At 36.6% G+C, this 13,067-nt stretch overlaps 1 protein-coding gene across 1 annotated transcript; it reads right to left on the bottom strand.

Annotated features, from left to right (window-relative positions):
* Window positions 1-200: 200 nt before the first annotated feature.
* On the bottom strand, window positions 201-2,260 carry LOC131222922 (uncharacterized). The gene has a single exon (XM_058218163.1). It carries the CDS (start codon window positions 2,174-2,176, stop codon window positions 353-355), a length of 1,824 nt encoding a protein of 607 aa, XP_058074146.1. The 5' UTR covers window positions 2,177-2,260; the 3' UTR covers window positions 201-352.
* Between the last annotated feature and the right edge of the window lie 10,807 nt (window positions 2,261-13,067).

Genomic DNA, 13,067 nt, shown 5'->3' with positions numbered 1-13,067 from the left:
AAGAAGTGTCTTTGTTAGGCAAGCCAATTAGGAAAAATAAAAATAAAAAATCAATAAATTCTAAGTTCCATGTTCTTTTGCATCGTTAGTTCCAGACAAAGTACTGTCCTACATCTTTGTTTGACCACCATGAGAAACACAATATCATTTGTCCATGCTGGCTGGTTTAAAACTTGAAGTTGTATAATATAAGAACACCATGTTGAACTAGATGCTTCAAATTTCAAAATCAATGTGAGTCATGTATATGGTTTCATAATAACTTTGAAATCACAAAATAAGAAAGAAAATCCATATCAATGACTAATACAACTAACAACGAGATAACACAATCATTGTATTATGGATGATCTCAATCAATTGCATCGATCTTCTTATCACCTAAGCTACATTTACTGTTCCCAACCAAATGGTAAAGAAGCACACCTGCGGCCACACTTACATTCAAGCTCTCGACCGCCATAAAGGACCGAAATTCTTCGCTTGAACATCTCTCATCCATCTCCTCTATTTCTTCACCTTCAATCTCTCTTGCAGGTACACCTAGGGGAATGTTTCCCGGGATTCGAATAAGCTGAGTACAAGATTTCTCCACCAGAGGCCTCAATCCACTACCTTCACTACCCAACACAAGAATTGTCGGTGCACCAGCTACAACTTCAGTCAATGGAAGAGCTCTTGAAGAAACCGAGCCTCCAAGAACCCGCCATCCATTTTCAATGGAGTTTGTCAAGAACTGCATCATATTTTTGCATGACCTCAATTCAATCAATTCAAGTGATCCCGCACTGGCTTTGCTCACAACCCCACTCAAAGGGGCCGAATTCTTTGCACACAACACTACCCCTGCTGCTCCAAAGAAATAAGCCGACCGAACAATGGCCCCTAAGTTCTGGGGATCCGTGACTTCGTCCAAAGCAACCCAAACAGGTCCCTTTTCTCCCTCTATCAAAACGGGATCCAATTCCCTTAGGCTATCCATCTCTAGTGGAGAAGCATCCAGCACCAAACCCTGGTGGGGGCGGTTACCGACTATCATATTGAGATCATGCTTCGAAGCTTCTTTTACAGTCAAACCTATCTTTTCTGCCCTTCTCAGCACCTTTTCTACCCCTTTCTTGTCCTTCTTCTTCCTGTTATTGCTGCTCAAATCCAATCCTTCCTGAACATAGAGAGCATAGAACTCCCTTCTTCCGACTGTTAATGCCGCCAAAACAGGACCAACTCCATAAACCCCTTCACCAACCATCTTCGGCAATGTCGATTCTGTAGCCTCTTTCCATGTTTTCCGGCCCCAGTTTTCCTGTTTATCCCACCTACCTTGTTTATCCCACCGTCGAACCTCTGGTTTTTCAGACCTAGTATCTCGGTCGACAATTCTCTGGTAGTTGCTTTTAATCCTGTCCCATCTTGGATCATCAACCGGCTCAACATCTTCCTCCTCCTCACCTTCATCCGTTTTAATAGGAATAACATCGATTGGTCTACTCTCCCTATTATTGATCAAAGGCTTCGTGCTACTCTCCTTAGAGGGCTTTGTGCCGTTTTTCGAAAAATAGATGTTAGCCGAATCTTCCCAAGATGAATGATTGGATTTTGGGGTCGGTGCTTTTTCTGACCGCTTGAATTCCCTATTTCTATACGATGCTATCCAGGGAAGGGTCTTTCGGGATCTTACTCTGCGATCACTTTCTGTGGCTTTCAGATGAGACTCATTCGAGAAATTTCTAGCTCTGATTATGCCAACATTGTCTGGGGGTTTCGGATGAAACCCATTTGAGAAATTCAAGGGTTTTAGTCCATGGCTGTTTTGCATGATTGTCTGGTGAAACCCACTTGAGAAATTTCTTGGTTTTGTTACGTCGCAGTTTTCTAAGCCTTTCTGAGAGAACCCACATGGGAAATTCCTGGGTCTTGAGCCACGGCCGTTTTCCATGGCCTTCTGATGAGAACCATTTGAGAAATTCCTGGCTTTCGTTCCCTGACAAAAACCAGTTGAGAAATGCTTGAATCTATGCCGTTGGATGCTTTCCAGGGTTTTATTATTAAACCCATTTGGGAAAGCTTGGGCATGGAAGCTCAGAGAGGGATTGAAGCATTTGGGTTGTGTTGAAACTCTGGAAAGGAGAGGAAATGCATGGCTTTTTGGGAAGTTACAGCATATGATACTAGGCATTGAGAATATGGTTTAAATGGAAACTGAAAAGAGATGGTAATGGAATCTCAGAGAGAGAACGATGGAAGAAAGTTAAGGGTGACTTTCTTAGGGGAGAAATGTTACAGGTGACAAAGTCTCAACCCGTAACTTTCTATCAGGTAAGATTGCAAGAAATGTAACAGAGGAATTAGGAGTTTTTCAAGTCACAGGTTACTTTGTTACAGGCAACGGCTATCCATTTCCAATTTGGGAGAGGGTGGTGGAAACGCAGCTGCCTTGAAAGTGCACCTACCTGCTCTGACCCAACGTCTCCTTCTTCCTCTCTCAGCGTCTCCTTCCCTCTCTCTGCTCTGGAAAGGGAAGCCCTAACCCGTATTGTTTTTCTTTTGTATTTTTTCGTCCCTTCTGTTTTTTCTTTTGCGTGAGCGCGGAGCGGGGCTGTTTGGCAGGGCGGTTTCGGATGCCTAACTGTGGGGCCCACAGTGATGTACTTTCTCACATCCACACCGTCCATCCGTACTGAAAGCTCATTTTAGGATTGCCAAAAACTGAAGTTGTCCAAATCTCAAGTGGGCCACACCACAAGAAACAATCTTAACTAAATTCCTACTGTTAAAAACATCATGGATCCACTAAAATATTTATTTTCCATCCAACGGAAGCGGTTTGCCTAGTGAATAACTCACAGTGCCAGTAAACTCTACGAAGGCCACCATAATTCATGTATTATATCTGCTCCGTCTATCCATTTTTCCGAATAATTTTAGGGCTTGAGCCCAAAAATGAAGCATATATAATTTTCAAATGGACCACATCACACGAAACAGTTGACTTGAACTTCTACCATTGAAATTTTATTAGGGCTACCGAAGTTTTGGATCAAGCTTATATTTTTGTTTTCCGTTCATCCATGTCTATATAAACTTATAAACAGGTTGGATGACAAATAAACATTACTGTGAGACCTAGATTCACTGGTGGAAATCATTATCCTAACTCTCCCATGGTATGATCCACTTCATCTTTGTGTATGCTTCAATTTTGGGCTTAACCCCTTAAATTAGATGGAAAAGTGGATGGACGGGTGGATAGACCACATACGTTCAAGGTGGGCCGGACTAAGTTTACTCAGTGCAATAAGAGCTAACTGAGTAACTCGTATGCAATCCGATTTCCCATCCGACCTATTGACAAAGAAATTAGATTTTTTATTGTACTGAATAAACTCAATTGGGCCTACGGTGAATGTATATGATTTATCCATGCCATCCATCCATTTTTCCAACTTATTTAATAGGTCGAGACCAAAATTGAAGCAAATCCAGAGCTTAAGTGGATCATACCACATGAAACAGTGGGAATAATGATTTCCACCATTGAAACCTTGCTAGGCCCCACAATGATGTTTATTTGTCATCCAACATGTTCATATGATCATACAAACATGGATGAAGGGAAAAATTAAATATAAGCTTGATCCAAAACTTCTATGGCCCCCAAGAATTTTTCAATGATAGAAGTGCAATTCACATTGTTTCATGTGATGTGGTTCATTTGATATTTGGATATTCTTTATTTTAAGGATCAAGATTTAAAATTATATGGTAAAATAGATGGACGGATAGGATATAATACATAAATTATGGTGAGCCTTAAAAAGTTTACTAAGCACGCAATTCGCTTCCATTGATAAGGTAACAAAGACTTGGACAAAGATACCAAACAAATATAATCTTGATCCAAAAACTTTTGTGCCCACGAGAAGTTTTTAATCATCAATTACTATCGTTTCTTATACTATGATCCACATGAGATTCAAGTCTTCTTATTTTTGTATCATGTTCTAAAACAAGCTTTCAACACGGATGAACAATGTGGATGTGAGAATAATACATCACAATGGGCTCCATAATTTGAGATCCCGCACACCTTGATGGATCCACTCAAGTTTGACTAGCGACGTTAGCCAATAACTATATCACTACTAGTTAGTGCTTTGTGGGCCTCACCATGTTGCATGTATTTTATCCATGTTATTCATCAATTTTTTTATATCCTTTTAGGCCTTGATTCCAAAATGAGCAAACATAGGTAGATCTCAATCTAAGGTGTTCATGATTAAAAACCTCATAGTGCCGACTATAATGTTTATTTGATGTCTTACTTCATGATTATGATATAAAAACTTGGACGAAGGGAAAAATAAATATTAATTTGATTTTAAACTTAAGTTAGAGGTCGTCAGCCCACATCTACCCATTGAATAGGCTTCCCCCTTTCGGTAGACTTAAGCATGGCCCGCATGTAACAACCTTAAATTTTGGTGCATTAATATATATATATATATATATATATATATATATATATATATATATATATATATATATATATATATATATATATATATATAAATATTAAAAATTTTTATTTTTAAATAAAAAATAAAAAATAGGTCAATAGTTGAGTTGGTAGAGACATTTCTTAGTTGAGAGAGAGGTTTAGGGATTGATTCTTGAAAAGAAAAACGAGATATAAAGTCATAAAAAAGAAGGGAGAGGAGTTTCTAAGAAGGCTTGATTAGGTAAGTTCTAATCCCTTAGATCTTTTTAATTTTTTATTATGTTGTTAATTTCTTATTGATCTATATAATGGATGGTGTGGATCATCCACACAATCATTGTATAGGTTTGTAAAGATAATTTTAATAAAGTGATGCTTTTATAATTTCAGTTTTGATTAGTAATATTTTAGGAATAAATTAAATGGATGGAATCTGATTGTGTTAAGATAGATCTGAACGGGTCACTTGATCCTAAGCATCAAAAGATAACAGTGCCTTGAATTTCAAATCGATCTGACTATCAGATGGGCCACAATAGTTAAATCTATAAATGTTTAATAAGGAAAGCTTAGATTTATGAGTAACTGATTGATATCACTTAGCGTAGAAAGTCAAGATGGGCCATTAGTACATATGTGGTTAGATCTATACCATTCATCCAATGTGTAGAGGCAAAATATGTCAAGACCTCAAGAATCTGGATGATCCAATCATCCGGTGGGTCATCCCGATTAATTATTTGACATTCAATTTTAAGATCTTAAAAAGAAAATCTAAATTTTGATAATTAAATTTAATAAACATATAATTTTAATTATTTAATCATTTAAGATTTGGCCACCTAGGATATATATCAAAGGTGGGCCCCACCGTGTAATATAATTAGATGAATAATAATGTTATTGATATAACTGATAGAATCTCTGAATTCAAACCAACTTAATTACCTTATGGATTTTAAACTACCAGACCCAGGTGAGTAGCCCAACTTGTCTCATGGTTCATTAAAATTAAAATAAATCGTTTGTGATTGTTTAATTGATTGATATAATAATTTGAATATTTTGTTATGATAGTTATATGTTAAATTTATATGTGAATATTCTGATCAAGAAAACTATGCCAAATATGAAAAATATGCATCTACATATCATCCATCATTCATTGCATTTGCATAATGCATGATCGATCCTAGAGGCCCTCCCTAGAAGAAATGTCAATCCTGGTAGAGCGTTACCAGATGCTGGATATGCCTAAGCCTACCGAAAGGTGGAAGCCTACCCAATGAGTGGATTCGGGTTGATAACCTCCAACCCAAGCAGATGGACAATCATCTCATCTGATACATTCATATACCATTTGCATCAATATAATTGTACATACATTTTTTTGTGTTCTTTTAATTGTTATGATTATAAATCATGCTGGGTTATTTCACTAAGCCTGGCCAGCTTACCTTTTTATTGATGGAAAAATCATACAGAGGCGCCATTAGTAGATGATGTGGCGCAAGAACCGAAAGGATTTACCGCACTTAAATACAACCCATGTGAAACCTGGTCATACTTATCTGAAGATGAAGTGACAGCATTAAACCTTTTCTAATTATGTGATTTATTTGCTAGAATAGTTTGATTAGCATATAATACATATTATTATTGATTTTGATATTTAAGAAATTGTTTAGATTTATCTAATTGAAATAATGTTAGTCTGGAATAAACATATTTGTAGTATGATGATATGATAAATAAATGATTTTTAATATTTATATTATTTTAAGGGTCGTCAAGATTCATATATGTCTGGTTGATTGGTGCTAAGTGTTATGTATGTACGATTGGAGTTGGGGTGAAACTTAAACTGAATGTAATTATCATTTCTAATTAAACTGATTAAGGAATTAAGTTAGTGCACTTTGTATACGAGTTACGATCTGAAACTCAGGTCTGAGGGTGCACACTCTCTACTCGAATTTCGTGGCGTGACACCGCATATGGTAACGCTCTACCAGGATCGATATTTCTTCCAGGGAGGGCCCCCAGAATCAACCATGCATTATACAAAAGCAATGAATGAGGGACGGTGTATGAATGTATCATTTTCATAACTGTTATATATAGTTGTCTTGATAAATAAATTTAACGTACAATTATCATTTTATGCAATTTGGCAAAAATTAGCATATAATTTACCGCATTATAAACTATTGAAAGAAAACATTCAAATCAGTACATCAACTTACTCAATCTGCTTCAACCAATCTTCTGCTATTAATGGGTAAAATGCACCATTGAATACCGGTTGTCGCAATTTCATAAACCTTTCAAGTAAATCTACTTCACGAAGCTGATCAAACCTTAGTAGAATTGTGTTCTGATGATATTGGGATGTCTGGTTCAAGGTGACTAACATGTCCTACTGAATGACGAACTGATCCTGTTGTTGTTTTAGCATTGTCGCCATCTGCGCTACCAACCCAAAGGCAGCGTCCCACGGCTGAACATTTGGTCTAACGATGTTAGCTTGAATAATGATTGTGAATAATGGGAGTTGCATGTTATGTCTAACATCTGTCATGTTAATTGGAGGTGGTGGTGGTAGAGGAGCTTGCCCTACTTCATTGATTTTATTCTCATCTTTCTCGTCAAAAGTTATTCCAGATTCTTTAGGAATATGAGGATTTGGTAAAGAATTATTTGAAAGAAGTACACTTGTATAGGATATTAAACTATAAACACTATGCGTCTTCTTAAGGGTCATGACTCATATAAGATGAATTAACATACATGATTAGTATATATGTATATATATACATGTATATATATTATATGTATGTGTATGTATATGTATATGTGTATATATACACTCACACACACACACATATATGTATATATGCATGCATATATATGCATATGTATGTGTGTGTACATGTATGTGTGTATATGTATACATACACACACACACATACACATACATACATACATACATATATATATATATATATATGTATGTATGTATGTATGTGTATGTGTGTGTGTGTGTGTGTGTGTGTGTGTCACGCCCCAAAATTTTGAGTCGGGTTAGGCCAACTCAGGTATCGAATTTTGGGGCGTGACATATATATATATATATATATATATATATATATATATATATATATATATATATATATAATAAAAATAAAAATGAAGCAGATTCAGTTCATATGCATTTCATTTTTTTTTTCCCACCATAGCCCAAAACTTTAAAATCCAAACACAAACTAAGATAACTAATTACATAATTTATTATTTCATCAATGCATACTTATTTAACTTAACTTGAAATAAGAAAATCAAATCAAGCATTACTACATTCAGAGTTCTAAAATAAAATAAAATTTATCCTATGTAGAATGACATGTCATGTGCATCCAATCACGTTCCATGCTCCACTACTAATAGTAGTACCATGCATCTTCGAAAAATTCATAACCTGAAACGATTAAAATATAATGAGTTGACAACTCAATAGGATCACATCAATCCCGAGTTGAAAATCTCACAAAAATTACTAAATTTAATCTCGACATATTAATCAAAATAAGATGAACATTGGATGTAAAATCATAGTAAATAATTTAACATTCATGATTATGAAATGAATAAATTATTTAAGATAGCTTTTCTAAAAATACTAAGATTTGGAGTGGGCAAAACACTCAAGTGTGTTGATCCTTTCAGGGAATGACCCACGGCAAAGCACCGATGTTGATCCTTTCAGGGTATGACCCTCGGCAGAGCACTGGTATAACCTTTTAGGGACAAAAGCCCAGGGCAATGCACCTGTGTGTACTGATCCTTTTAGAGAATCACCTAGGGCAAAGCACCCATGCCGATTCTTTTGGAAATGACCCAGGGCAGAGCATCCATGTCGTGCTGATCATTTCGGAAATAACCTTGAGCAAAGCACCCATAAGAATCATTGCATAAAAAAATAATTGTTCACATAAGATGCATCTAACTTACAAGGAAACATTGTAACAAATAATATCAGAGCATCTGTAAGAATCATTGCATAAAAAAATAATTGATCATATAAATATTCATCATCCCACTAGATAATATCAAATGCAAAGAAAATAAGAAGAAGAATAATAATAATAATAATAATAATAATAATATTTGCATTGGTTCAGTAGTCACATAAAGAATATTCTTCAATAGGGAATTCCTTATGAATATTTCAATATCTAGATTATATAAGGCAATTTCTTATGAATTTTTCAAATAGGGAATGATCACCTACCTGTTATGGAAAAATTGCGTGATGGGAGAAAAATAATCTGAAGCGATGCTGATTTCTACGTGTACTAGCTTGGATTGATCGACTCTGAACTCGATGTTGAACCCTCACGAATACTCTCCCTTCCCCTGATCTCTCTTTTTCTTATCACAATATTTCTTTTATGAATTTTTTTTCTCTCGTTTCCTCTAGATAGCATGAGAAAATGAGATATAAAAATAATGTCAAGTGAGTTAGTGGGTTGGGAGTTTAATGAACGGTTTAGATTGAGGACTGGGTCCCACCATGATGATAGCAATCATGGTGGATGGGTTCCCGCAACCATACCACAAAGTAGTGGGAAGAGAGAGAGTCGTGGAGGAGAGGGGTTGCTTTGTGACGCACGTCACTTACTTTGCATCTTTTTTTTTTTTTTTAAAGAGTGGGCCCCACGGCTATGATGTGATAAATCCACAACGTTCATCAGTTTTGCCCGACAGGGTTAGGGCATGAGCCAAAAAATGAGGGCCATCCAAAGCTTATGTGGGCCACATCATATGTAACGGCGGTTTAATGGTGGAACCCACCGTTTAAAAGAAACAGAGTTGTTACGGTGTGTGTGTGTGTTTGTGTGTGTGTGTGTGTGTGTGTGTGTGTGTACATGTATACCTATACACATATACATACATACATACATGTATATATACATACAAATATACCTATACACACATATATATATGCATATACATATACATACATATATACACATTCATGTACACACACACACACACACACACACACACATATATACATACTTATACACACACATATACATACACACACACATATACCCACTTATGGGGAAACTCAAATCCTCCAAGTATAACATAAAACATTTAAGTATACAAGACTCAACATATATGAAAGCTTTTATTTAGATTTATATTTTATAATAAAAATAATGTTTCTTACATAATGATTGGTTTAGCTTTAGAATCAATCCAACTAGTCATCTAAATGGGCTCAATAAAATTACATACTTTTATCCAAACTTTTCTATGTGATAATTTAATTTTTTAACAATTTCATACTCTAAAATACAGTTTGTGTGAATATAAAACATCTTACATATAACTAACTTACATGTTATCCAAATTACATGTTATCCAAATACAGAAACTAAGTTACCTGTAAGTTAGTTACAACTTACACCCAAATAGAATTACCTGTAACTTTCTTTCATGTGTAAGTAAGTAAACTTTCTTTCATGTGTAAGTAAGTTACTTACAACTTAAAAAACTTACAAACATCCAAACACAGCCTAAATGGAAGCTGAAAAGAGATGGTAATGGAATTTCAGAGAGAGAACGATGGAACCTGAATTTTCTCGAGAAGTTGTTGGGAAAGGTAGAAACCTTCATGAAAAATATCTACTTTTCGCACAAACGCCATAAATCATACAAAGGTAGAAGTGAAGATATCCGAGGAGTGCTTGCCCTTATATGAGCGAAGAGAAACACGATGTCTACTCCCGTAGACTTGTGATAAATATGAGTCGAACTGAGTCAAGCTTGGCACGGCTTGACTCGGCTTGGCCAGTAGATGACCCATCTCGAACTCGGCTCGGTTCAGTCCTTGAGCCTGATTGTCCAGCTGGGCTAAGTTTGGACAATAGCTTCAGCCAGTTCGAACTGATACGAATTTTCTCGGACACATGGAGTACACCTTTGAATTCTCACAATATGTAAAATAACAGCAGCGGTCTACAAATATTTCATCAAACACTGAGTGGGTAGCATCAAAATTAAGATATGATAATAGTTTTATTATGTAATTATTATTTTTTTCTATAGTGATTTTTCATATCCATACGTTCCTACCCACCCGCTAATTCTGCGAAGAATGTATGCACTTGAAAGAACACTTCGTTGAGTCATTTCATTAAACACTTGGTGAGCAATGTCAATATCAAAATAACCAAGTCACCAAACTGATTCAATTGAAGTACGATTCAAGTTGAGGTTTCAATCCAAGTCGATTCGAGCTTGGACAAGCTCTAACTTGGCTTGAAATTTTTTCGAACTCCAAAAATCAACTTGACCCGGCTCGAACCCAATTTCGAACCAAATCGAATCGAATCAGGTTTTTTTGAGTCGAGTCGAGCTAGTTGACCGAGTTAACTCGGTTCATGTACAACTCTACTCGTGAAGGAGAGATCATCCAGCATGTGCACACCTGCACATGTGCATCCTTGGTAAGGCTGTCAACGGATCGGGCTGAGGTCTATCCAAGCCCAACCCTCAAAGTAAAACCTAGGCCTTAGCTAAGCCTGGCTAAATGACGGGCCAAAACAAGGAGACCCGACCTCAGCCCACATGATTATGCACAGCCTGATCCCTAGACCGGCCACTCAATTTTATGCAAGATCTGGGCGTATGCTCATCATGCATATATGATAAAAATACCCTTGAAATCTTTAATGGGCCTTCCGATGGGCTCTTTGAAAAAGCCACTTTATCAAGTGCCATTGTCATTAGTTCTTTTCTCACTACCTTTGATACCTTTTTCTTGTCCTTTTGAGCCTCAACTTGTATCAATCACTTTTAATAGACGTGATTCTTAATTTATATTGTACATGATTAAACCATCTAAGTTTACTTTTATTTATTTATTTATTTATTTATTTATTTATTTATTTAGATTATAAAAATCTATAAAAGGATTATTATCTATTAGTGTGCTCCTAAGTTCTCTCAAATTCATTCATTTATACTTCAATTGTTTCTTATCTTGCCACTCATCTATCTCGACATCTTTATTTTAATTACACTTATCCTAATATATTTCCTTAACTATCCAAAATTCTCTCTCATAATGCAAGGTTGGTCTTATAGCTTCCCTATTAAATTTTCTTTTCAAAATACCTTAATCATTAATCAAGTTTAGTCTAATCATTCACAAGTACAATATCCTTGGTAAATAGCAAGTTGGGCCCACACCATGAAGTTCAGGGCCCAAGTCCAACCCAACCCAAAAGTTGATCAATTCCATATTTCTCATGATAAATATTCCCAATCAATCCCTTGATCAGGTGGGCTGCACATGCACAAGAAAATAGACATATATGCCCATATCAATACCACCCAATAAGTAACTTTTTTAACTTATAAGTTATTGTTGTAAAAGTAACTTATGTGATGAAAATTATCCCATAAGTTTTTATTTTTTGCTTTACTTTTCTCTCTCTCTCTCTCTCTTTATGTTATGGATGGTCCATATATAAGGAGGCCCCACATGATGGGCAATCCACATCAAAGGTAGGGTCCACACGATCTAAAATTAAACCCACGTTATTAATCCAGATGAGCTAGGCCTGGCACAATTCCAGCCTGTTGAAGCAAGGGAGTTTTTGTTGTATATCATGGCTGGTGGGGAACACTCAATGAACAGCCTAGATGATGCAGAAAAGTGGGTGGTCGGATTCAGCCTGGACTCACGCCTTTTTTGCCAGACGGCCCAGATCAGCCTCAGGATTGGGTTTTACTGTGGGCTAGGCTTGGAAAGTTATTGGAACGACCGAACCTATTGACAGTCCTAAAAAAGAAGTCTAAGAAAGGCTAAGATTAGAATTTATGTTCACTACTGCTTGGTGACTTCACACGTGGCATATGGTATATACGGGCATAACTTGTCCAAATTCTGGGGTTGATTTTGAACGATTATAGCTGTCCAACTTCCTAATAAAATAGGAGCAACCGGAGATCACCGAACAAAAATCAGATGGTCGTGACTGTCGGATCAAATAAATACATCCACCGTGGATGGGTAATGCCCAAAGCCATCCTTAGATTGGAAGATCCAATCCAGGAGTGGGCCTGCAAATAAAATCTTAGGGCCCGTTTGGCCGGTCGGATTGGAAGGGATTGGATGGTATTGGAAGGGATTGGAAGTTAAATCCCGGGATTGGCCCGGTGTGCCAAACAAAGTCGGTGATCTGATCCCAATGCCATGGGTCTTAAGACAATCATCATTACCTTTAAATTCCATCCAATCCACCTTAATCCATTCAAATTTGCCTGAGACATGTTTGGTTTGAGGGATTCGAAGGGATGGGAAGGTTTAATCCCAGGCGTGCCAAACCGACTGGATATAGCAATCCAGAGATGATAGCAATCCCATAGATCTCAAGACAATGCACTGACAACACCATCATTACCTAGAAATCCATGGCATCCACCCTAATACCATTCAATCCCTTTCAATCCACCCGGCTAAGCGGGCCCTTAGTGAGAAGGGATTTGG

This window comes from Magnolia sinica, chromosome 13, assembly GCF_029962835.1.
Source record: "Magnolia sinica isolate HGM2019 chromosome 13, MsV1, whole genome shotgun sequence".
Lineage (NCBI taxonomy): Eukaryota > Viridiplantae > Streptophyta > Magnoliopsida > Magnoliales > Magnoliaceae > Magnolia > Magnolia sinica.
Note: the sequence above shows the minus strand (reverse complement) of the source record. Positions and strands in the feature narration are given on the sequence as shown.